This window comes from Candida orthopsilosis (assembly GCF_000315875.1).
Source record: "Candida orthopsilosis Co 90-125, chromosome 6 draft sequence".
NCBI lineage: Eukaryota > Fungi > Ascomycota > Pichiomycetes > Serinales > Debaryomycetaceae > Lodderomyces > Lodderomyces orthopsilosis.
Genome location: NC_018300.1, coordinates 426,539 through 451,254, shown reverse-complemented (window position 1 = coordinate 451,254; position 24,716 = coordinate 426,539). Strand labels below are relative to the sequence as shown.

At 37.3% G+C, this 24,716-nt stretch overlaps 11 protein-coding genes across 11 annotated transcripts; 7 read left to right on the top strand and 4 right to left on the bottom strand. All coding sequences in view use genetic code 12, as the record gives it.

Annotated features, from left to right (window-relative positions):
• Positions 1-206: 206 nt before the first annotated feature.
• Positions 207-1,136, top strand: CORT_0F02140 (hypothetical protein; the record flags this gene model as incomplete). Its single annotated transcript, XM_003870519.1, has 1 exon — positions 207-1,136. One exon carries the CDS (start codon positions 207-209, stop codon positions 1,134-1,136), a length of 930 nt encoding a protein of 309 aa, XP_003870568.1.
• A 172-nt stretch (positions 1,137-1,308) lies between these two features.
• CORT_0F02130 (hypothetical protein) lies at positions 1,309-3,474 on the top strand (the record flags this gene model as incomplete). The annotated part of the gene is made up of 1 exon (XM_003870518.1): positions 1,309-3,474. One exon carries the CDS (start codon positions 1,309-1,311, stop codon positions 3,472-3,474), a length of 2,166 nt encoding a protein of 721 aa, XP_003870567.1.
• A 1,039-nt stretch (positions 3,475-4,513) lies between these two features.
• CORT_0F02120 (Pex11 protein) lies at positions 4,514-5,218 on the top strand (the record flags this gene model as incomplete). The annotated part of the gene is made up of 1 exon (XM_003870517.1): positions 4,514-5,218. One exon carries the CDS (start codon positions 4,514-4,516, stop codon positions 5,216-5,218), a length of 705 nt encoding a protein of 234 aa, XP_003870566.1.
• A 264-nt stretch (positions 5,219-5,482) lies between these two features.
• CORT_0F02110 (hypothetical protein) lies at positions 5,483-5,857 on the bottom strand (the record flags this gene model as incomplete). Its single annotated transcript, XM_003870516.1, has 1 exon — positions 5,483-5,857. The coding sequence occupies one exon, from the start codon at positions 5,855-5,857 to the stop codon at positions 5,483-5,485; it is 375 nt and encodes a 124-aa protein (XP_003870565.1).
• Positions 5,858-6,041: 184 nt separating this feature from the next.
• Positions 6,042-7,907, top strand: CORT_0F02100 (Nop8 protein; the record flags this gene model as incomplete). Its single annotated transcript, XM_003870515.1, has 1 exon — positions 6,042-7,907. One exon carries the CDS (start codon positions 6,042-6,044, stop codon positions 7,905-7,907), a length of 1,866 nt encoding a protein of 621 aa, XP_003870564.1.
• Positions 7,908-8,273: 366 nt separating this feature from the next.
• On the top strand, positions 8,274-9,905 carry CORT_0F02090 (Alg3 protein; the record flags this gene model as incomplete). The annotated part of the gene is made up of 1 exon (XM_003870514.1): positions 8,274-9,905. One exon carries the CDS (start codon positions 8,274-8,276, stop codon positions 9,903-9,905), a length of 1,632 nt encoding a protein of 543 aa, XP_003870563.1.
• Positions 9,906-10,249: 344 nt separating this feature from the next.
• Positions 10,250-13,330, bottom strand: CORT_0F02080 (Flo8 transcription factor; the record flags this gene model as incomplete). Its single annotated transcript, XM_003870513.1, has 1 exon — positions 10,250-13,330. The coding sequence occupies one exon, from the start codon at positions 13,328-13,330 to the stop codon at positions 10,250-10,252; it is 3,081 nt and encodes a 1,026-aa protein (XP_003870562.1).
• A 1,386-nt stretch (positions 13,331-14,716) lies between these two features.
• On the bottom strand, positions 14,717-16,054 carry CORT_0F02070 (Arr3 protein; the record flags this gene model as incomplete). Its single annotated transcript, XM_003870512.1, has 1 exon — positions 14,717-16,054. One exon carries the CDS (start codon positions 16,052-16,054, stop codon positions 14,717-14,719), a length of 1,338 nt encoding a protein of 445 aa, XP_003870561.1.
• Positions 16,055-16,481: 427 nt separating this feature from the next.
• On the top strand, positions 16,482-18,989 carry CORT_0F02060 (hypothetical protein; the record flags this gene model as incomplete). The annotated part of the gene is made up of 1 exon (XM_003870511.1): positions 16,482-18,989. One exon carries the CDS (start codon positions 16,482-16,484, stop codon positions 18,987-18,989), a length of 2,508 nt encoding a protein of 835 aa, XP_003870560.1.
• A 208-nt stretch (positions 18,990-19,197) lies between these two features.
• Positions 19,198-22,296, top strand: CORT_0F02050 (Spc105 protein; the record flags this gene model as incomplete). Its single annotated transcript, XM_003870510.1, has 1 exon — positions 19,198-22,296. The coding sequence occupies one exon, from the start codon at positions 19,198-19,200 to the stop codon at positions 22,294-22,296; it is 3,099 nt and encodes a 1,032-aa protein (XP_003870559.1).
• A 79-nt stretch (positions 22,297-22,375) lies between these two features.
• CORT_0F02040 (Avt6 protein) lies at positions 22,376-23,968 on the bottom strand (the record flags this gene model as incomplete). The annotated part of the gene is made up of 1 exon (XM_003870509.1): positions 22,376-23,968. The coding sequence occupies one exon, from the start codon at positions 23,966-23,968 to the stop codon at positions 22,376-22,378; it is 1,593 nt and encodes a 530-aa protein (XP_003870558.1).
• Positions 23,969-24,716: the final 748 nt, after the last annotated feature.

The window sequence follows — 24,716 nt, the reverse complement described above, 5'->3', positions numbered from 1 at the left end:
TATTTGCCTTTGCTTGCACTACAAGCCACTCATCCAGGCACAAAATTCAAACAATCCTTTGGTGACCTAACATAAAGTTAATTAGCTTGCTCTTTACGTTGTTGTATTTGAATAGATAGAGTCTGGTGTGAATATGACAGATTTGGAGGTCAAAGCTTGCGCTACCTTCTTGAACTTATTACAAAAGTCCGCATCTCTCTAACCTGATGGTCATTGCAAAGGCTTCCATAATACAACAAAGCATAGCGAGTGCCCCCATGTTACACATACTGAAAAGTTCAAGAATACGAAACTGTTCAGTAAGTTTGAAATGCTCTCCACATTTTCTACCTCATCTACGCACATTTGCCAAATCAGTACCGAAGTCATCGAAACCATTTGATTTTGTAAACTTTGATCCACAAACTAATCCCAATGAAGCATCGGCAATATATACAAGTCTAGGATGGTTCTATGTACCACTCAAACACAACACTGATAAACAGCCTCGGATACTATTGGATAAAGAGTTTACACGCAACAAATTTACCGATGCCACTAATCGGGAACAAATACAACAATTTATTTATAACTGGTGTCAAGGCTATACACCAAATGTATACAAGAAAAAGGTATCCTACAAAGCTGAGTCGGAGCAAAAGAAATTGGACAAGTTGTTTCGTCAACAAATGACGGATAAGGTGCATATCGACAAGCACGTAAAGTGCACAAAGGAAGCACAGAGGTTGAATAATAAAGCCAATGGAGGTAATGACAAATTACGATTTAGAATCAATCTGCAAACAGGAGATGTTGAAATTAGAGGGGTACTAAAAATGACAAGTGTGTTCAACTACTACTTACAGAAGCAAACTCGTGCAGGTCAAGTTGATGCAAACACGAAAGAATCTCCTTCAACGAGTAGACAAATTAGACAGAAAATATCCAAACAATGGAATGAGCTTTCTCAAGACGACAAGGATGCTATTAAACGGGAGTATTGGGATGTATTACTCCGTGGGAAAGATTATCATTTGGGTAAGGAAGTTGATCTTGAACTGAGATTGGGTGATGCAATTCTGGAGGACGGATTTAGGTATAAAACCCTGAAAAAGATGGACACAAAGCGTAAGAAGAAGGAAGAGGAGGAAGAGTAGGGGTCCAACGATGTGGATCTGAGGGTGGAGATGTAGGAGCAATGTTCTTGTGTATACAGTTGTGTAGAATCATTTAAGTAGATTCGCATAACGAAAAAGAGAAAACCTCAGTTGGAAAACCATTTCAACTTTTGCAACACTAAAACCCTTTTTAAACAACCCAAACTTGTGAATGTTTGTACGACATGCTAAACTCAATGTATCTAGATTCACGAGATGCCAGTTATCAACTATAACCCATACGAGCACACAATCAAAAGGGGTAAATCCACCAACCACTCATGAAACATCAGCTGCACCTGAATCTGAAACAAAAACAACCAAACCTTCAACCCCAATCAGGTTATCACGTCAAGATGTTAAAAAGTTTTATACACTTTTCAAAATATCTGAATTTAGCTCGTCAATGACACATGATGATAGATTAACCAAGAGTTTACGTTTGTGGTCTCGCAAGTCGGCTAAAGAACACAACACTATACATGCTGCATTGGAGAATATAATCAACGAAGCGGTCAAATTGCACAATGGATCTATTGAGCAAAAAGCTTTGGAAGGTGGATTTTCCACCGATCTTTCGCCAATTGATAATAGAGGTAATGATTTGGACCAAGCTTATAAGAAACCAAAATATAGATACAATCTAACTTCAGGCACAAGACGAATTAAATTTGCAATACCGTCCACTAAACCGCGAAGATATTATCAGTATCTACAATTTCAAGAGTATAAAAAGCAACGTCCACAACAGAGTTTGGATTCAGTATCTAAATCCAAAATCATTGCCAAAGCTAATCAAGAATGGAGACATTTTTCCAATTTCGACCGACATGTTTACAGCTGTGATTATGAAAATCTACTTTACAAAGGGTTGGACTTGAGTCAAGATGGTGAAGAGGTTATCCCTGTGGAGGTGAAGGAAGGATATGATGGTGTCGTCCATAAAGTACTTGGTGAACCAGACCCAAGAGAGTCATTCCTTGAGCGTAGTAAGAGGATTCCATTCCTAAAGTTGATTATTAATGAAACAACGGGGTTTGTTCATGTCTATGGCTTTAGTGATTTCCATGTTTGGAATTATTATTTGGGAAAACAATATGCAATTGAAACAAATGGGGGGTCAGAACTTATTAGTAATGTAATTGGCATTGTTGAAGACAAGTGGAAATTAATGAATTCATCGGAGAGGAATGCAGTCAGAACTGAATATTTGAATATATTTTCTCGAGGTCAAGATTTACTAGATGGTAAATTAACATCAATTGAAGCGAAAAGAGATGTTGTTAATAAACCAAAACAATATCAAGTTATTCGTATACGAGGTGATTCAAGCGAGTTCAATACTCATGAATGCAAAGTATCACCTAGTAAATTTACAATTACACAACCATCCAAGTTACGATTTATAAAAAATACATTTGTTGGGAATATAATTATTGTAGGTGAATTGGATTTGTTACATGCATGGAATTACTTTGTTTATAAACACAAACAACAAATTCATGACATTGATAATGAAGTACAATTTCATCAAGATTTGATGCATCAATGGAATGGAAAGATGGACGATAATGAGAAAGAACAGTATTTGCAGGAATACAAAGCGATATTGATATCAGGTCATGATATATATATGGGTGAAAAAATGACAATTGAAACGAAGATGTCCAAGACTGGAATTAAGAATTTAGTCGTTGATGTATGGGGACAATCAATAACTCAGGGAACAGGTCGTAATGTAAGGCTTGATCCATTACCTATTTCAATAGATCTAAAGACTAATAAAGTGTTGATATTGAGTGATATTACAGATGTGCATGCCTATAATTATTATTTGGCGAAACAATTGACAAAGCAAAGCAGTAATGGTGATTATGGCCCCGATTATTCAAAGTTACCACATCTTCAACAAGAGTGGCTTGCATTTACACCCGATCAAAAACGCGAATACGCCAATGAATATTTACAATTGTTAAACAGTGGTCATGATTATGCGTTCGGCAAAGTTATTCCTATTGTTGATAAATTGAAACTACCCATCTATTCAAATCCAACTAAATTACATGGTCAAGGTACAAAATCTGCCTTCAATGCGGAATCAAAAGTTGCTCCCACGAGACGAAAGAGCTTTGATGAAATGTACCCACAGGCATTTCCATATTACCTGTATGCACGCCAGACAATTGACAATGTGCTCGACTCAAAACAAATAGTTAATGAATGGGCTCATATGTCTGATGAAGAGAAAGTGGAAGTTCAAGAAGCATATGAAATGATGGTGGATGCAGGATTTGAAATGGTCAATGGAATACTCAAAGAGGTGCAACAAACGAATTGAATGGGCGCAAAACTGACTTGAAAAGGGTTCCGGTTTTACACCCGAGTATGCATTGGTTATGTTACTTGAGTTACCAGATCTGGTTTTTCTTTTTCTCTTTATGGGTCGTAGATCTGATGATGTCATTTTGGGTTTTCAAAGCCAGGGGCCATTGCCAATTGCAGAGAAGTAAACAAGTATATATGTGTCACAAGAGAGGAGTTAAAGGATTAACTCTATTGTTATAAAGACATCAGAATAAAACAATAAAACGGGTAAATTCGTAATAGAAAAGCATGTGTGTATCTAGAAAAGGAATGTGAAAATTAAATTGTGGATTTGGATCAAGTTACACAGAAATTGTTTATAGACCTCGGATAATAGGAAGTAAAACAAAGTACAAAAAAAGATAAAAAATTAATCTAATGTAGGGTAGTGTACTTTTGTCGTGTTTCTCCACATTCAATAGTTATACCGAGAGCTTGTTATAAAATACACTACCTTTTTCATTACTTATAAAATACATCATCACCAATTGGATAGAATATAAACGGTTCATATCAAATAAATAAAGCCAAGTAAGGAGATGAATACCAGCTTTAATCACTCGGAGATGAGGAGTAGCAATAATAATTTTGATGGGTTTTGTAGGCCAAATTAAGTATAAATTCACGATATAACTTTCGCTTGTGCAGAATAATTCCGTGTTTGATCTATACCATTCATCTAAAGTATACCATTAGCTCATTAAACTTTGAGACGATAAAACCTCCTCTTTTAAGTTTTTCTATGTTTCGTACACCCGGTTGCTTAAATATCCTTGTTTCCATTAGTTGTTTGTTTGTACGTCTCGTATACCCCAAAGTATTGCTGTTATTTCTGTGTGTTTGTGATATTTTATTTTTCTTTTGTTGATTTTTTTTTTTCATTTGACATTTTTAAAACCATTGAGTATATATAATCAAATACCTTTTTCTATATTACTTTTCTTTCTAGGATAGTTTAAAGACATAGATTTATCTGTATCTTTACAAAGTATAAAGCTATTACAAAGTTCGTCATGGTTGCTGATACTATTATTTACCACCCTACCTTAACCAAATTGGTTAAATTTTGGGATTCAACCCCCAAAAGAGAAAAATCATTTAGATTATTAGCTTACTTGTCACGTTTCTTATCATATTATGCTTATAAAAAAGGTTATCCAAAGGAAACTATAGAAATGTTTAAAGGTCTCAAAAACCATTTTTCATTCATTAGAAAAGGTATGAGGTTTTTCAAGCCAATTCCTCATTTACAAACCGCAGCTAAAGCTTATGATAATCAATTAATGGATCCTGTTTTACAAGTAACTACAATCATTAGAAACTTGGGTTATGCTGGATACTTGGGTATTGATTCAGTGGTCTTTGCCAAGATGTTGGGTCTTGTTGATGCCAAGAAATGGCCAAATTTGTCTACTTATGCTAGTAGGTTTTGGTTATTGGGTTTAGTTGCCGGTATTATTCATTCTTTAAGAATTATCACTTCATTATCGAATTACAAACGTGATCCAACTGATGAAAAATCAGCCGCTGTTGATGAAAAATCGATTGGTAAGCAATTGTATCAAGCCAAGAGAAAATTGGTTTGGGATTTGTTGGATAGTTTTATTGCTTTGAATACTTTGAATTATTTGCATTTCACTGAAGGTGATGTCGGTTTGGCTGGTGTTCTTACTTCTATTATGGGGTTGGAAGATATGTGGAAAGCCACTACCGTTTAAGGAAGGGGGAGCTTAGAACTATGGGAGTACAGGGAAAGCTGGTGAAGATAGAGATGTTCTCTGTGTGAAAATGTAATCAAAGACTTGTTTTGATCTGTGTATTAGGTTTTATATGGTAGAGATGACGCTGAGTTGGATTTATACAAGGGTTAATTGCCAAATTAGTTAGATCAAATGGCATGATAGATATTTTTTATTTTATAGTTGGAGGTTGTAGATACAGGAAAACTGCAAAATACTACCAACTCTTGTTTAAGCTACACCCTATGTGTCATTCTTTTCATTGACATCATCTTGTCGATCTATCTCAGTAGTATTTGCTTCCTCCAACTTGTTATGTAGTTCAAACCCTGCCCAATAGTACTTGATTAGTATATTCTTCAACTCTTGAGTCAACTCTTCACTATTTCCTTGTGATTCGACTAGTCGCACTATGTTTGGTGCGTCCTTACTTATATCATTGCTGTCATTGGGTGTTGTAGGTTTATTATGTTGCAACAGTTGTCGTTTATTGGTTGTCGATTCTTGCTTTTGCTTCTTCTCTAGTATCCTCTCATCAGGTGTGATACTCTGAAGTTTTGTATAGGAAATATAAGAATCAAACCATGCAAGGTTGACCTCATTGTCGATACTTGTCATTTGCGAGTATGATTTATGTGTATGTGAAATTAGTAGTGGATGATTACCTGAGTTTAGTTTTGATATTTGAGGATGGAGTTTTGTGTACCCATTAGTGCCATCTCGTTCTTTATAAATTTTTTACAACCACAAGAAGACATATAAATTTCCATTAGCATAAGTCACGCTAGACACCATCACTATCATGTCCGACCTAAAGGAATACAGAATACATATAGGAAATATATCACCAAAACTCAAAGAGAATAGCAATTTGTTAGAACAACGAATAAGCAAATTCGATCTTAAAATGGTATCATCATTAGAATTTCATACCAAACCAATTGAGACTAAATACTTTGCTTATACTACGGTACTTGCATCACCGTCAAATTTCAATAAGTTTAAAACCTCCCTTAATGGCGTTCAGTTTATGGGCTTGAAGTTGAGTATAGATCTAGCCAAACCATCTTATCAGGAACGATTTCACAATTTGCTGAAGAATAAATCAAAACAGTTGGAACAAGATGAGATCAAACTAGGTAAAATTGCAAAATCAAGATTTAATAGGCTAGCTGAATTGCATACAAACTATCCTACAAATCCAATTACATCAACTATTGTAACTGCGCCAAAGCCAACCACTTATTCAGTCTCACAACACACATTCAACAATACATCTGCCAATACCAAAAACCCACCACCATCTCATAGACTAGATGGGTCCAAATCATATGGTGCTACCCTTGACAATTTGAACTTTAAATATCGTGATGGATCCGCTCATTCATTAATTAAAGGTGTTCACCGTCTGAAAGCAAGAAAAGATTTACGACTGCAAACATTGAGGATATTAGTCAATGGGGAACTAAAGACATTCAAGTTTTACAAGACTAAATTATGGGGAATAGAGAAGAATAAAACTGCTAGGGATTTGACTTGGAGATATGATGCTAAAATGGGATGGAAAAGTGGTGATGACCATTTAATCGAAGGTGTTAGTAGGAAACCTTGTGGCATCAACGGTGAACAAGCATTGAAGTATGGTGATGAGACTGCATCGCATGTTGAAGGGTCGGCCAGAGATGGTGACGAATTAACCGATGAGGTTGATGGAGACAATGAAGCTCAAAAGAATAAAGCAATATTAGCATTGTTGTTGAATAATTATGATTTTGATAAACCAGTGGATCTTGAAGAAGAGAAAAATGTTGATATGGACGAAGTTGAGATTGATTCAAAGGGACGCAAAACAGTGAAACATTATGATTATGAGATAGAAGGGAAAGCTGGAGATGATAATGATGAAGAAGAAAGTGGAAACAAAATAGATAGAAACAAAGCAATATCAGCATTGAACAGTGAGAAATTAGTGAAGCCAGTGAAGGAAGTGTATTATGATGAAGATGATGAAGGAAATGAGTTGGATTTTGATACATGGAAACCTACATTCGTAGCTGAAAAAGAGGTTGGAGAGGTGGACACCAGTAAAGACCATGCACAAGAACAAGAGAGGATCAATGAGGGTGGTGATCAAAATCAAGATGAAGATGAAGAGTTCATTCCCTCTTTTGGTGCACCTGCTTCAAATACCACAGAAACTCTTCGATCTTTATTTAATCCAACCACTTCCAACAACCAGCCTCAATCACAACAATCAACTTTCAAATTAGCATTATCGGATGATGACAACGACATAGATGAGTCCAAAACAGTTCAAGATCAACAAAAACAGCAACAAGAACAAGAACAACTCTTGACGCAAATCCGACAACGTAAACAAGAAGAATCTTCTCATAATTTACAACAACAACGACAAAATCAATATGGATTATTTTGGCCTCATTTTGAGTCACCATTTTTATCAACTCAATCACAATTGGCCAAAATTGGTAATTTGGCAGAATCAGGGTTCAATTTGCCTCTGTTGAGTAGTGTTGCTGATGGTGATGGGAAAGAAGGAGAAACAGATTATGAGAAATGGTTTTGGTCGGTGCGTGGTGAGTTTACTCGTGAGTGTAAGAGACGTAAGCGTGATTTGATGAGGATAATGCGTAAGAAGAGGAACTAGTAAGGAGGAAGGCAAGCTTGGCGGATGTTCTTGTTGGAAGAGGGTGCTTGTATATGACTAGCGGTTTATCTAGCTTGAAAGCATATTTGCATCAAGTGCCAACACTGTAGTGTATCATTTTTCAATTCTCTGCACCTGACGGTACCTTTCTCCACGAAAGTATCTGTTTGACGTTACAAATACAACACTTCATTTAAACAGAATCCTTTGTTCTTGATACGTACCATCTCGTATTGATCAATAATAAAGTGTGTTGCAAAGAATCAATTGAAATCAAAATTATCATATCAGAAAAAACCAACTCTAATTAATTTGTGAACTCTAGCAACCACTAACAGGAGACACTGCTGTCACTCAGACTGGACGATGCCACCAACCACCACCACCACCACCACCACCAGCGGCGAACCACCCCGATTCACATTCGCCAATGTCAGCAAAGACGTCTACAATGGACTCCTTGCTTTAATAATCAATCCACAAGCAACGCGAATCACATATCCACTAATCACTTGCATCGCATCAATAATCACCAAAATCATAATCAACAAGATAGCCTATACTGAGATCGACTACGCTACATACCTACAACAAATCGATAAGGTAAATGCAGGAGAATTGGACTATGCAAGCATATATGGTGATTCAGGACCAATTGTCTACCCTGCTGGATTCATTACTGTGTATCAATACATTCAATGGTTATGTGGTGATGATATTAAAGAAGCTCAATATATTTTTGGATATTGTTTTACGGCGACTGTGATATTGACGTCTTTTGTTTATGCGCAAATTTGGGATTTGGCTCCATGGCCAATTTATTTGTTTTTGGCAAGTAGGCGATTGTTGTCGATTTATGTGTTGCGGTTGTTTAATGACTGTTGGACTACTTTGTGTATGGTAGCTGTTGTTTTGTTGTTACAACAGGCTGCTGTATTCAAAGAGGTTGATAAGAAGAAGAAGAAGAAGAAGAAGAAGAAGAAGGCTGTTGATGTCGAAAAAGAGAAGAAGAAGAAGGCTGTTGATGTCGAAAAAGAGAAGAAGAAAGAGAAAAAGAGTGGGGTGAAGAAGGAGGTGGAGAATGAGAAAGCGGTAGTGGTACAGGAGGTGATAAAAGGATCATCATGGTTTGATATTAGTTTCTTGTTGACAATCATTGCTTCCGATTTATACAGTATTGCGATATCAATCAAGATGAATGCATTGTTATACATGCCTGCTTTCCTCATCATAACATATTTCCTCAACGATGAGAACACAATCAAGTTTGTCACTGTTGTAGCTATAATCCCATTGGTTCAGGTTTTGATTGGTTGGAGGTTTTTACTACTCATGTTTGATGGTGATTTGGCACGTAAAATTAGATGGAATTATATCACACAAGCTTTCAATTTTGGACGTCAATTCTTATATAAATGGACCGTCAATTGGAAATTCGTACCTGAATCTGTCTTCACTTCGGTATGTTTTGGTCATGCTTTGTTAGTTCTTCATGTTTTCATTCTTGGGGTGTTTACATTTACAAGGTTTCTCCATTTCAAAATCATTGGTAAATCAATCCCACAATTGATAAAGGATGCATTCAATCCGAAATCTACCATGTCTTCCCAAAACATTTTTCTCAACAAACTCATTGCACCACAACTCATTTTTTACATAATGGCAATCACCAATCTCATCGGAATCTTGTGTTCACGATCACTTCATTACCAATTTCTCGCATGGTACGCATGGACATTACCTGGATTGCTTCACTTGAATTTCCCCGTATATATTGGTGTACCCATATGGCTTATTCATGAATGGTGTTGGAATGTGTTTCCAGCTACTCCATTGAGCTCAGCCGTGTTGGTGTTGTTGTTGACTATAATCTTGGTTTCAAGTTGGTGGGATTTCAAAGCTTGGTTTCCGAGTCAAAGTACATTGAAGGAATATGATGAGTTTGTGAAAGGGCAGGAGCCAGAGGGGAATCAATTGTCCAGTAAAAAGAATGAATAGACTTATAGACATCATTTGGTCGCGAAAGTGTAATACAACGTTGTATAATATAGTAATACAAAATGTAAATTATATATGAACTTTAATTCAAACCTGTTAGGTCAGGTAAAAAGACGAAGTAAAATGTAGAAAAACGAAAAATGTTAGTAGGGTATATGTCAAGGGATAATACCCTTGTAAATGTCACAATTTCAAACGATTAAGATTTATTTTCGAACAGTAATGTTTGGGAATCTCACATATAAGCAAAAAACGACAATTAGTTTCGGGTGAATAAGTCAATAACCTCGGAAAATAGTCTCTTATCATCTCAGGTAATCTCTTTCTTCCTCTCTATCTCTCTCTTAATCACCATTTTCAATTGCATCCACATTCCAATTAAACCCAAGATCATCATTCAATCCCAGATCAGCAACATTCTCATCACCCCACAACTGATTAATATCAAATTCAATATCGTCAAACGCAGTCGAATTAACACCAGCACCAGTGCCACCAAATAAATCACTATTGATATTAGCACCAGGTCCACCAGATCCACCAGATCCACCGCTATTATTGCCACTGCCGTCTCCACTACCACTGCCACCACCAAGAGCACCGTTATTACTTGAGCCACGTGTCCGATTATGCGTATCTGACAACAAATCAACATTGAAGAAATTTTGTCCCGCATTTGAAGAAGACGAAGGACCTCCTAAATGATCATCATGGAACGAAGAATGTGTTGGTGCTGCAGACGCAACAAAAGCCTCACTGAAATCGTCAAATTCATTCTTGAGATAAGGTTCTTGATTGGTTGGATTTGAGTTGCCAGTTTGGTTGTCAGTTGTTACCTTGTGATTGCCAGTACTTTTTTCTTCAAATTGAACGCCTCCTTTAGCGGATTTCTTCTTAGAAGGACCGACTGATTGGGCTTGTTGTTTTGTTTCTGTGGTTGATGTCGTGGTCTTTTGTGCTGTGGTTCTCTGGTTACGAGGCGATTCAGCAACGGTATTCATTTTTCGTTTCTTTTTGTTATCAGTCACGGGCTCACTAACTGGTGTAAGTGGCGTAAACTCCTTTCTACCAACATTTGGCGTGTAAGAACCTCTTCTTTGAAGTTGAGGTTGGTTTTGTGACGTACTAGGTGGGCCTTGTTGTTGCGATGATGGTGTTTGTTTACCATCGACTCCAGTGTTTGACGGCGTGCTTGCTTGTGTGGATGCAACACTTTGTTTCCTGCTTCTTCTGCCTGTAGATTCCTTCTTTGGTTTCTTATTGCCCATTGCTGGCGATGGTTTATTATTGATTAATGGTGAACTGTTTGTTGTTGCTGGTGAAGGCTTTTGGTTGAATTGAGGCGGTGCTGCACTAAACATGGCTGGTGTCGTATGCAGAGATTTTGATTGACTATTCATTGAGTCCTGTTGTTGTTGTTGTCCTGGTCCATTCGAAGCTGTTAAGTTGGAATCTGATCCATTATTTCTAGCAATTTCTAATCTCTTCTTATTTTGTTTCTCTAAAAGCATAAGTTGGTTTTGGTAATCCTGTAAAGCGTTGCTGTTTCTACCATTGGGGGCATTGGCACCTGGTGGTGCCTTGATATTTGCATTAGAAATAGCCAGTTTTCCATTTGGACCAGTGTTCCTGCCTTTTACCCCAGCCTGACCGCGTATTGGTTGATTGTTATTTTGTCCTCGTGCTTGTGCATTAGGGTTTCCGCCATTGCCGCCTGGACCTGCGGGGATAAACTGATTGCTTGGCGGACCATTAGGGAAAGGTGAGGCGTTTCCACGTGATGCTTGTGGCTGTTGCTGTTGTTGTTGTTGCCAGGGACCGGCAGGTGAATTTTGTGCAGATGGACCACTGCTGTTACCTGCATTTAATTGCGGATTCTGCTGCTGTGCTTGTTGGCGCAAGGTGTTCATCTGGTTCTGTGCTTGTTGCTGTAACGAATTCTTCAACTGTTGCTGAGTCTGTGGCTGTTGGTTCATTTGTTGCTGCATAAACATTTCTTGCTGAAAGTTCATATTGTGTGGACTACCCATATTACCTCGTTGTAAAACTTGTTGTGGTTGTTGATCCTCGCCTCCCATATTCATAGAGATTTGTCTTTGAGCAGCAGCAGCCGCAGTTGCCGCCTGCTGCTTCATTAGCATCATCATTCTCTGTTGATCTATTGAGGGGTTGTTACCAAATTGGGGATTAGCCATATTCGGGAATTGTCTTTGCGGCGGTGGCTGCTGCTGCTGTTGTTGTTGTTGTTGTTGTTGTTGCTGCTGCTGTTGCTGCTGTGGTGCAAATTGTTGATTTGTTGGGAACATGGGCTGGGCATTAGCAGGTCCCATATTCGGGAAATGTGCTGATGTTGCCGATGTAGGTTGGGATGGAATTTGTTGTGCCCGGTTGGGTCCTCCAGGTCCACTAGGTTGTTGCATCAATTGGGGATTAGCTTGAGAATGTGCCTGATGTGTATTTGCAAATGGTGCGTTTGGTCCTTGTTGTTGTTGATTTTGCGGCTGAGGACGTGAATTAGCTTGTTGCGCTTGTGCTTGTGCCTGTGCCTGTGCTTGTGCTTGTGCTTGTGCTTGTGCTTGTGCTTGTGCTTGTGCTTGTGCTTGTGCTTGTGCTTGTGCTTGTGCTCGGGCTTGCGCTTGTGCTTGAAGTTGCGCTTGTGCCTGCATTTGCGCCTGTGCGTGTGCTTGTGCCTCTGACTGAGTTTGTGGTGGTAAAGGACCCTGTTGAGATTGTGATTGAGGTTGTGATTGAGGTTGTGAACCTTGTATTTGCTGCGCTTGTTGTGCTTGTTGTGCTTGTTGAGACTGTTGTGCTTGCATTGCTTGCAACGCCTGCTGTTGTTGAAAATTTGACATGGATGCAGGTACAGCCACGGCTAGTTCCTGTTGTTGTTGTCTTTGTTTCAATAATTGCAATTGGTAATACCTCAAAGCTAAATTTGACTTCCCATTTTGATCTTGAGCTGAGCCGGTGTTGAAGCCACCATTTTTGGCTTGAAAAATGTCCCAAAAGATCTGCCACCACTCGAACAAAAAACTTTGTGGGGAATCCATAGCTATGCTCATTCTTGGTAGATCATGTTCCTTGTAAAATTTCATTTGCAGCGGTGATTGCAGTGGTTGTCTTTGTGAATTTGCTGTGGCATCATTTCCCGGAGTCAGCTGTTGTTGTTGATTTTGCAGTATTTGAGAACCTGGTGGTGAAGCGACTGATGGAACTTCAGCTTCATTAACAAATATTTTAGCAGTTTGTGGTAATTTGCTCTTGACTAAAAAGTCATATATGTATGCATTGAGTAATTGATTAGCATTCTTGGCATGTGAGTCTGATACACTAATAGATGACGCGTGGTTCAACGGTTTGTTTAGGGGAGTATTTCGACTGTTTGTATTTGTGGCGCTTTGCTTGCCATTTAAGTTGTTCATTTCTTTCAACTGATCTCGGGAGTATTGTAATTGTTGTGCTCAGAAACTATACCGGGTGTGATTAGTTAGTTGCAAACAGATTTGGAAGCAGATGTAGTAAATGTGGAGTATAAAGTAAGACACAATGGAGGACAATAATGGTCGGTGAATTTATGAGTACAAAGGGTAAATAATTGTCAAGATGAGATTTCTTAGTTCTATTCACTAGCAATGTTGGATGACAGAGTGAGTGTTGTAGCTGTTTGTGTTGATGGTGCGGTTGTTGTTGTTGTTGTTGTTGTTGTTGTTGGTTGTATATGTTGGTTACAATGGATGATTGTATGATTGGTTTTGTTTTTTTTTCTTTTCTTCTGTCAGTTGAAATAATAATAATAAAGGGTTTTGAGATTGAAAGATATGACTTTCTAATTTCTTATTTTCCTCTCTTGCAATTTAGATGTATATAGATGTATATATAGATGGTGGTGGTGGTAAGGCGTGAGATCTGATGACTTATAATGAGTTGGTTTAGTATGGTATATAAAAGATGTGGTTCAAGATCCCTTAGTTCTTTGAGTATAGTCTTAAGTTCTATTTAGTTTAGTTTAGTTTAGTTTATGGTTGATAATTTTTTTCTGTTCAGTTGACTTTTTCGTTGATGTATGTGTGTATGGATGTGTGTGTACTATTGTCACATTATTTTGTTTTGTTCCCTTCCTGTGTAGATTATTGTGTAAAAACTGTGTTCAGGAACCAAGGGGAGAAGAAGCAACAGTTTAGAAAAGACTTTTAAGAAGTATTGGATAGATTTGGTATGAGCAATACAAATGGCGTCTATGCCTTGTATTGTTTGTATTAGGAGCAAACAGGTTAGTTGACGTAGAAGAGCAAACTAGGTTTTTTATTTGGTTTTTGTGCAACAATGCGATTATGGTTTCTCGGATTGATTTGATTTCTATACAATAAGCCTGTATATTGTGGTAGTACCGGATTTGAACTTCTTTCATTTCATTTCTACAATCTTTTAGTCATTTGTCTTCATATGTAACGGTCCTCACTCCTTTGTGGCTATCATTCATTATTTTTTACCTTTGTCTGAAAGAAGTATAGTTACAATATTGTCTAAACTTTAATTTTATGTCGCACTATAGTTAAACGCGACACGACAATTCAAGATATATATTATCTGATATCTGGTACCATCTGATCCAATTGGTGTGTCTCTGATTATCCTGTTGATATTGAAACATGTCATATATTAATTTTTTACCATACTCTTCTTCCTATTCTCGTTCTCACCCTCTTTTTAATAGCAAGGGATTGATTCACGCATGGCAAAAGATGCTCAAAACCACACATCTTTGTCTTCTTGTTCATTTTATTATAACCCGATTTTCCGCTACTATACTAAGCATCGCCCCAGACAAGTTTGACTCGAAAGTATCTTGCTACAACCGTCAACAATAATAGAATAGGTACCTCCAATAATGGCCCATACACAGCGGCAATAACTTGTTTACTTCCTTCCCCATACAAAGCTATAGCAATTGCCAAACTCAACTCAAAATTATTTGAACTCGAAGTAAATGCTTGAGTTACTGTTGACGAATAGTTGGCATTGCATTGTAATTTACCTTGATGATGCTGTTCTAGTTGATGACAAGATAATTTTTCCTCACATCCACATTTTATAAGAAGTTTGGTGGATTCACTAGAATCACCCTCTTCTTCTTCTTCTGTCATTACTACTGCCCTTGTGTTGGGTGTCATCATTTCGATTGCTGATTTTTCATGTTCCTTTACTAATCTATTATAATTAATGTAATTCGAGTAATACCTGAATCCAAAAAATGTACCAAGCCACATTACCAAAAAATAAAAACAAAGTGGAATCAAACATTTGAGACTTTCACCGATCTCATGTAAAAATGAATCACCTTTCGATATGAATATAATAATTATGGTATACAATAGCCCGATTAATGCCCATGGATTGATCCAAGGTAAAACTTTAGTATTAAATTTTCCCTCACCAATTGTCAACAATGCTATAGTACGAATTGAAATGCCTGATGCTAATGGAATACCCAAAAATACACCAATATTTTTCAACACCAACACAAACAAATCACTCATATTTAAATTGTTTGCAAAGTCAATTGATTCATCAGTTATTATATAACAAAATAAGACTTGGTATGGTGCATATAATACAATTTGTAGCACACTATTGATTATAACCAATATTGCACAAAGATCATTCGATCCTAAAGCTAATTGATTCCAAATGAGTACCATGGCAATACATCGAGCCATACCTATCATAATTATCCCAGTACGGTACTCCTTTTCGTTGAATAGCGTGGCCCATGCCAACCCAAACATTAGAAAAGGTCCCACAATCCAATTTAACGCCAAAGACACAGCAATTTCACGCCAATGTTGAGCAAAAAGATATAATCCTCTTTTATTGTTGGATTTTGTTGTAGTTATTAATTGTTCATATTCGATCTTACATAATGGTGGTATCATCATTATTATAAGACCTATGGTAAGTTGTATTGAAACGCTAGTTAACTTGTTATTATTAGTGTTGTTAAAGATTGATTGTGCTTGTGGTGCATACACTGATATGATTACGCCTACAACAACCGATAATATGATTAGTAAAGGAAGTAGTTTATCAAAAAGTGACATCTCTTTGAATACTAGCCTGAGATCACGCTTAAGCGAAGTAGAAGCCATGTTGGTGGATGCAGTTGGTCCTCAGGTTTTAAGTGCTATCTGATGAATGTTTCTACCTAGCCATTCGGCTGTGAAATCTAATGGATATAGTCTGTAAAAAGAACCTTCATAGATTGGTGTATATATATTTACTTGGCATAAATATTCAAGATTTCCATTGGAGTTAACATCCAAATTTTCAAGTCCTGAATTTTTGATCGCCAACAAACACCGATTCAACAGCATCAACTTCAATGTTGTGAGACACTGGTTGTTCCATTTTCACTGGGTGTATGAGTAAAATGACGGTGTTTCATAAAGCTAAAATCTTTTGGTTTCAGTTGGTAGCATAAAGCCAAAATCCCCAAACCAAGACAATCCATTTGTGCAACCAATCATACCAACACTCTATCACTGTTCCCCGCCCATCCATTCAGTTTGTTTCGCAATGAATACATCATTTCTGTCACTGAACGGGTCTTCTACTACATACACAATAGATGAAATACCCACTTTGATTTATACTCCTGATCGACCGAATAGTAATTTTCTGAACCAATCTTCAACTGCATCAACTCCAATAAATGCCACTTCACCAACATACGAAGAAAACACATTCATCAATTGGAGTCAAGAAACGCAACATATACTGAAATTTCAATCCAATTTGTCCAAAAAATGGATCACTTTTGTTCTACTGGCAATAATATTGGGTTATACGGCTGCTGCAATCAATCTAATTTCAATCTCATTAAATGACTTGAAAAAGGGCATATGTTTAAGCGATTTAGATGCTTGGAGTATATTCAATCCATACCTGACTTGTCCAGCCGGTGAATGGTATAATTGGTCACGTTTGTTAGCTGGATCGAATGCAATATGGAGTAAAGTTGTGATTAATTTCCCCATATATCTCATTTTTGCTGTATTATTTGCCATGGGTGCTAGTTATCTCACAATCAATCGTGAACATCTAATACGTCAATCAGGCATACCGGAGATAAAATTGCTCATATCGGGTTTCAATTTGAATGTTAGTAAATACTTGGGTCTACATACTTTATTATACAAAATTGCAGGTTTGATGCTAGTTGTTAGTTCAGGATTGTGGTTGGGTAAAGAAGGTCCGTTGGTGCATGTCTCTTGTTGTATATTTAATATTATTTATGAGTTTTTCATCCAAGGAAAGATGGGTAATAAACCCAATGAAGCAATACGAAGGGAGATACTAAGTGCTGCTACAGCAACTGGAATTTCTGTTGCTTTTAACTCACCAATTGGTGGTGTTTTATTTGTGTTGGAAAGTATGCCAAGTTATTTCAGTCCTACAAAGATCATGTGGAATTCTTTTGTTGCAGCTACAATAGCAATTATTGGCTTAACTGGGTTCAGTTCATTCACTGATGGAAGCAACTTTGTTGAGCAGGATCTTTTTCAAGTGAATTTTGGTAATTTTAGTTGGTTATTCTTGGAGGTGATTCCATTCATCATTTTGGGAGTTCTTGGTGGCATGTATGGATACTACTTCACCAAGGTTAATCAAATTTTCCAACAGAAATCATTACGGAAAAGAGTTCAATCTATACTAGTGCAAATTGGTAAAGTTGATGTGAAATGGGGGCCATATTTGGAAGTGTTGGCTATCGTCGTTCTCACTACAATTCTTAATTTCCCATTGGAGATTTCAAAATTGCCCTTAAGTTCATATCTCATTTTGTTGTTTAGACAATGCCTGAAAGAGGGAAGTGATGAAACTAATGCGGAGGACTTTCTTTGTCTGTCATCAAACGGGGCTACTTCGCTAAAATTAGCTTATATTCTTGTCCAAGGTTTTGGTCTCACTGCCTATACATTTGGAGTTGATTTACCTGGAGGTGTGTTGATGCCGTCATTGGTTTTGGGTGCCACTACAGGGAGACTTTTGGGAATAGTGAGTCAAGTTCTACAATCGCGGTTCAATTGGGAATCATTGGCAACATGTACTGAAAAATCATGTGTTGTTTCTCCATCATCATATGCTGTTATCGGTGCTGCATCATTTATGACAGGGATCACTAAATTGACAATGTGTGTAGTTGTCATTATGTTTGAGATGACGGGTGCCGTGTCTTACGTTTTACCAATTATGTGTGGTGTTGTCACTTCTAAATTTGTTAATGATTGGCTTACACCATCAAATATTTACGACACATGGCTACAAAACAACTTCAATAGACCTGAGCTGGTGGGCAACGTTACTCCTGGTATGATTAATGAAGGTAAAGGAACGGGTATTGTGTCGTTTTCCAACTTGACATCTACAATCAAATCAAAACTTCCAGACGTTACAGTTCGTGCATTAATGGTCCCATTAGATCAAGTAAAATGTCTTTGCTTAGCTAATGAAGATGGGCCCTATACTGCCAAATCATTGTGGGACTTTGTCAATGATGATACTCATGAAGGATATCCCTTAATTATCAATTATTCAAATCCGGTATACATTGGTTACGTGGCCAAATCAGAGCTTGTCGACAAATTGCAAAGTATCAATCGCAACGATTCTTCGGATCCAATATCATTTCAAATCGAAAACTTACCTAGGACTGCTTTATCTATGCAACTACATTATGAACGTAAATTCAATTGTATTCACTTGGCTTTAACAGTTGCAACTTCACCATTGTATACTAATGAATTATCACCTGCGATATTGATTTTGGAAGAATTTGAGAAATTGTACTTGAATCATCTTGTTATTCTCAGTACAAACAATATTGAGAATCAAATAATGGTGGGTTTTATCGACCGTTTCATCTTGGCGAATGCAATTAATGATAAATTTGGTAAATTGGCTAATGAATTGGCAGATTTTGAAGCTATTAATGAGTATGATTTGGAGACTGCTGTGGGTGATGATGAGGATGAAATGATGAAATTACGATATAATAGAAAAAGTATAGAGTTGATTACTTGAGAATGAAAAGTCTGGGGCGGAATGTATTGTAGATGTTGCTCTTGTATTAGTACGCGTATTTGTTTTTGTGCGAAATCAAATCCAAAATCAAAACAAACCCAACCACACAATCGCAACCACACGGAAACAACAACTAAGCATAGATACACGTTCAATCAATCTCAATTGTCAAACTCATACATATCGTGAACTCAGAGAGTGAACAGTCATGGCAAGAAGTATACTCAAAGACAATACAGCACCACTACCGAGCACATCGCGTCGAGTTTCATTTGCACCTGAAGTAACCCTACATCAAATTGAAGTAATAAACCCAAACAAACGAAGGAAAACAGATGGTGGGGCCAGCGGATATACTTCGCTCTCATCAGAGTCTGATTTTGAAGTCGTTCATTATCTGTCGCAACAAGAATTAATGAAGGAGGATAACGACCATTTGATGAATTTGTCACCAGTTGGAATTCGTAATCAAGATGTTCAAGGTGATGAGTTTAATGATAGTTCTGATGATGGGAATAAACCATTGACCGATAGTTCGGATGAAGAAAGTAGGGATGGTGGTGAAGTGACACGACCAGAATTGTCTAGTGCTCATAAACGTGCAATTGAAGTGGTCAAAAATGTAGATGGAAGAGAAGAAACTGAAATGAGTATGGAATTGACAGTTAAGGGTAGTGGTACTTCACTTGAAAAAGAAAAGAACGGTGAGTCCGTGCCCAATGCACCACTAATATATGCGTCAGATGAAGATGCGGACTATTCGAGTAATGATGAAGAAGTGGTCAATTCTTTCAACACTGAGGATGATGGTGAAGAAGAAGATATGCAGCTAACTGGAATGGTTCAAAAATTTCACAGTCATCAACCAGTTGGTTCCGTTGATGAACCAGAGGATATGCAATTGACTGAGCCTATTACCGCAACTTCGCGACGATACAGACAACCAAGTGCGGGTTCAGATGATGATGGTGGTGATGATACTATAAATTTGACAATTCTAATGTCAAAAGTGGATGAGGCACGTACCAGGAATCAGATTGGAAATGGAGAAGATGTTCAACAAGGTGGTGGAGAGGGGAGAGTTTTAGATCATGATCAAAAAATTGGCGAGGAGGTGGATGATGCTTCAAATATGGAATTAACTGAGAGAGTTAGTCGAATTGTATCTCATGTTCCCATTTTGAAACCAAATCTTGAAGCGTTACCAGATGTTGGTGATGATGAGGAAGACGAGGAGATATCTGTAACAAAGGATGACGGAGATGTAAATACACCAGTAGGTGAAACAGAAATGCAGGAACTAGTAGATATGGAAGTTACTGAACCAGTGAGAAGTGAGGCTGCATATCACGAGCAGGAGAAGCTGATTAATGAAACTAGTACCACTGAAACTCAAGAGATGGAATTAACTCAGCCTATTCAAAATCCCTCTAGAGAGCTGCAACTAGGAGCAGTTGATGATCAAATGCTGCAAAATCAAGATATGGAATTGACGCAGCCAGTAAAAGGCTTGGTAAACAAGCCTCAACCAAGTACATCAATTGAAGAAAACATCCAGGAAAAGACTTTGGGTTTGGGTAGCTCATTGTCAAAAATAACTGGCGAGAGTGATGTAGCACATGGACAAAGTGTTGTCAGTATGGATTTTACTAAGCGACAGGTGCCCTTGACTGATTCACAGCAATCTATGGAGCTCACGCAAACAAGAACAATAATATCGCGACATAAACATGGATTACTGCCGGTGAACGGGATTGTAACAGCGTCAAACTCCAAAAGACATGAACAACAGACTACTACAAAGACATCACTACCAAATATTGCCAATGAGCCACTGCAAGAAGTTAGTAATGGCAAAGAGGAAGAACGACTCATGGTGAACGAAACAAGTGAAGGTATTGTGGATAGATTTGCGAACTACGAACCAGTTCCCTTATCCCAATTTCTTGATGATGTTAACCTCAAGTTCTACACCGATATTGATTCCATAAACAGATCACTGATTGGAATGGATTCAGCTGAATCCACCACTCATCAACCACCTTCAATATATGATTTGATCCTGGCGATTCCCTATAAGGAAATACATGCATTGAGTGGCTTTATCGTGAAGGAGTTACAAAATTATATCAGGGACGGTGAACAAGTGTTTCAAGAATTTAGTGCTCAAATTGGTAATGACAATCTTCCTATAATGAAGGAATTTTATACAACGAAAGACGATAGAGAACGTGATGCTATGATCATATCTTTGAATAATATCAAAATCCTGGCTAAATTGGAAAGTAAGTCAACTTGGTACAAATGGAGGTCAACATTGACCCGAAACGTGATTGATGAAATGGATAAACAACTTGATTTATTGAAGCAATGTCAAAAGGATTTGGATGACTATTTACGAATACTAGACAAGCATGCTGCTCGGGCTAATGAATACAAGAAGGAGTTGATTACCAAGTTGCAACGATTACGCAACGCGAAACAAACAATGGGTAGTTTGTCACAAGAACAAGTCAATGGTATGCGATATGCATTCAGTCAACTGAAATCTGAATTAAAAGATCTTGCGGAAAAGGTTGATCAAGCAAAGAACAAGTTAGTGCAACTAGATCAATCATTAGTTGAATTGAGTGTCCAGAAACGTGATTTGCTCAAGCAGGTGAATGATGTTGAATTTGATTTGGAAAAACGCAAACCCTACACCAGGGAGGAAAAAATTGGAATCAAAAAGAAGTACGAACAATTGACTGGTTTAACTCGATTGAAATATGCACGTACTGAAGGTACTTCAAATATGGTGTTTGTGTACGAAGGTATGGTTACAATCAAAATTGATTTCGTGAAACATTCTTTTCAAGTTGGAGAAATACAATCGAATGAGTTCGATTTCAAAGAATTGATCAATCACGTTTACAGATTTCCTATATCAAAACACGGAGAACAAAAGGTAAATCCACTTGTTGAATGGGGGAGGTTCAAGTCCTATTGGCGAAAACTAGTCCAATTTGATAAAGTATTGGATTTCATTAGGTTCCAATGGCCTGTTCGATTGATTTCAGGAAAAGAAGATAATGATGTGATCAGATTTCAATTTGATTATTTTGATTTTGGTAAACGAAAGAAGTACATTGTTGAAGGATCACTCGCAGTTGCATCTTTACTTGAATTTGAATCAAGTATTGTCTTTACTGTTAAACCAGCTAGGAAATTTAATCTAGATGATAAAGAAGTCAATGAAACACTTATAAAGCTTGGTGATGGTATCGATTTACCTCAATGTTCATACAGTTTTGTCTCAAATATATAGGATTGAATCAAATACATACATTATAAATAAAACTTATGTCATCACACCTAACTTCTCCAATTGGTAACATTTCCTCTACTCAATGTGTTGCACCAAGAAAGATTGTGGCTCCCAAACATACAATCATTACACCAACGCCCCATATAGCCAACACCAACCCACCATATTTGCAAAATTTTTCCAACTTGGTTAGTTCCACTTGTCCTTGTTCTATTGGCTTTATCAACAAATATCCAAATAGTCCCGGTAAAATAAATGATATTGACGTTGATCCTGTACTTCCAACAAATGCCAATACTTTAGCTAATGAAGTAACTGATATTGCAACTAGATAACTTCCGATAACAATGATGGATGTTATTATATAAAATTTTTTGGATGTTAATGGAACCACTATTGGATCATGACCTTGTGTATCGTGAGCACCTTCCATTGGAGTGGTGGATATAAACGATTCATCAACTATACTGCTATCATTTATTGATGAAAGACTTTCAATATCGGAAGTTAGTGCTGTGTATGCTCCACTGTCAGTCCTATTGCCATTTATTGTGCTACCACTGATACTGCCGTTGGAAGTGCTGTTGCTTCGATTGATGTTGTTGTGGTTGCTGCTGTTGCTTGTTTTCTTTTTCACTTTGGATGTATCAACACCATGTGTTATGAAATGTATCACATGGTTGATGGATCCACGACATGGATGGCATTGTAAAGGGAAAGACAAACTAACCATAATGACGATACATAATCGTCCAATTAATGAACTAATTGACTCACGAGGGTACATAGATATAATATTGGCATTGACGTCGTTACCAAACGTTAAATATCCTAGAATCCCCACCACTAAGTAACTGATTAATGCAGTTGCGATTGCATTACGAATAATCAAATTCGATTGACGTGTTTGTGACCCATCTTTAGCATCAGGTTTCAATTCATTAATAATGGCAAACATATTTTGATGGCATGTATAGGCAAACACGAACATGGGGAATGAACTTAAAGTCAGGCTCCAGCTCTTGGGTCCTATCCAATCAACATTCTTGCTCCCTGCGGGCACAGGCAAAATCAGCCTTGAAAATAACAGTGCTCCATCAGTATCACTACTACCACTTCCTTGCTTGTGAATCAGTAAGGTAATATACTTTTCAATCACTAAACAAATCAAATACCCCACCGAAAATAAGGCAACAAAACTAGTGTATTTCAAACTATTCAATTTTTTCAAATACGACAATGGAGCAACTATAATTGCCATAAACAAACTGATCCAAAAATTCCGATGCATCAAAACTGGATGCTTCACAGCAGCAGAATCTCCTGTCAACGTTTCAACAATCTTGGGCATTAAATCACCAATCACGACAAGGTAAGATATACCAACACCAAAACATTTAATCGAAATGGCTGAATCAAAAACAATTGAAAATTGTGGATAAGTCAACTGAGCTAAACTGAAATATGAGACTGATCCTCTTTGACCTGTATATTTAGCTACTTTATTTTGTAAATATAGACCAAATGAGGATGTAAGTGAAGAACATATGATTAGTATACATCCAAATAAAAGTCCATTTGTGCTTAACCCATATGGCATGGCAAGTATACCTGCACCAATGATCGTGTTTAGTAGATTGATTGTACCTGACTTGATAGTAGCTCGCCCCATGTTTGCTGGTAGTAATTGTATTTATTCCTTATTGAGATTGTAAGTGTAAAGCGAAGGAAAATGAAATGGTGGGTTATGCTTAAATTTTATTGATAATATGCTATATGCTTGACATAAATAGTGTCTGTTGTTCTTGTGTGTGATGTATTGAGTTATAGTGATAGAGTATGTGTTATGTGTGTGTTTAAGTGTGTGATCAAAACTTTCTTTGGTGTTTTTCGTGAGTTGAAGATTTGTAAGGCTCTGTTAATTGCTTACACCCTTTGCAATATTGCCATTGGTTTGAGCCTCAAGGATATAACAAATATACAATCAGCAAATTATAATATCTCAAGCCCATTACATGTCACCGGAGTGAAATGATGGTACAACATCGACATCTCCATTATTGGAACAGCACTTTGAAACACGCACGTAAGATGCATACATATTTGGAAAAGAAACAAGAATGCTAGAGTTATGTAAATGAAAATGGCAAGTGGTACCCAATGAGATACAAGTGGTTACCTTGTATCTCATATTATTAACTGAAAGTTCCAATATATCTTCCTTGATGGAAAGATATCGAACCACTTACGAAAGGGACATTCCAATCGATCCACAAAGGGCCTCATATCCTCCTTCAAATAACTTTTTCAAACCAAAGTCAACAAGGAAGAAAGCTTACTATACTCCGATTGATCGAGACGGACATTATTTGAATTTGTGGCTTAATCCGCTAATTTAACTTTTTGAATACAATCAGGGC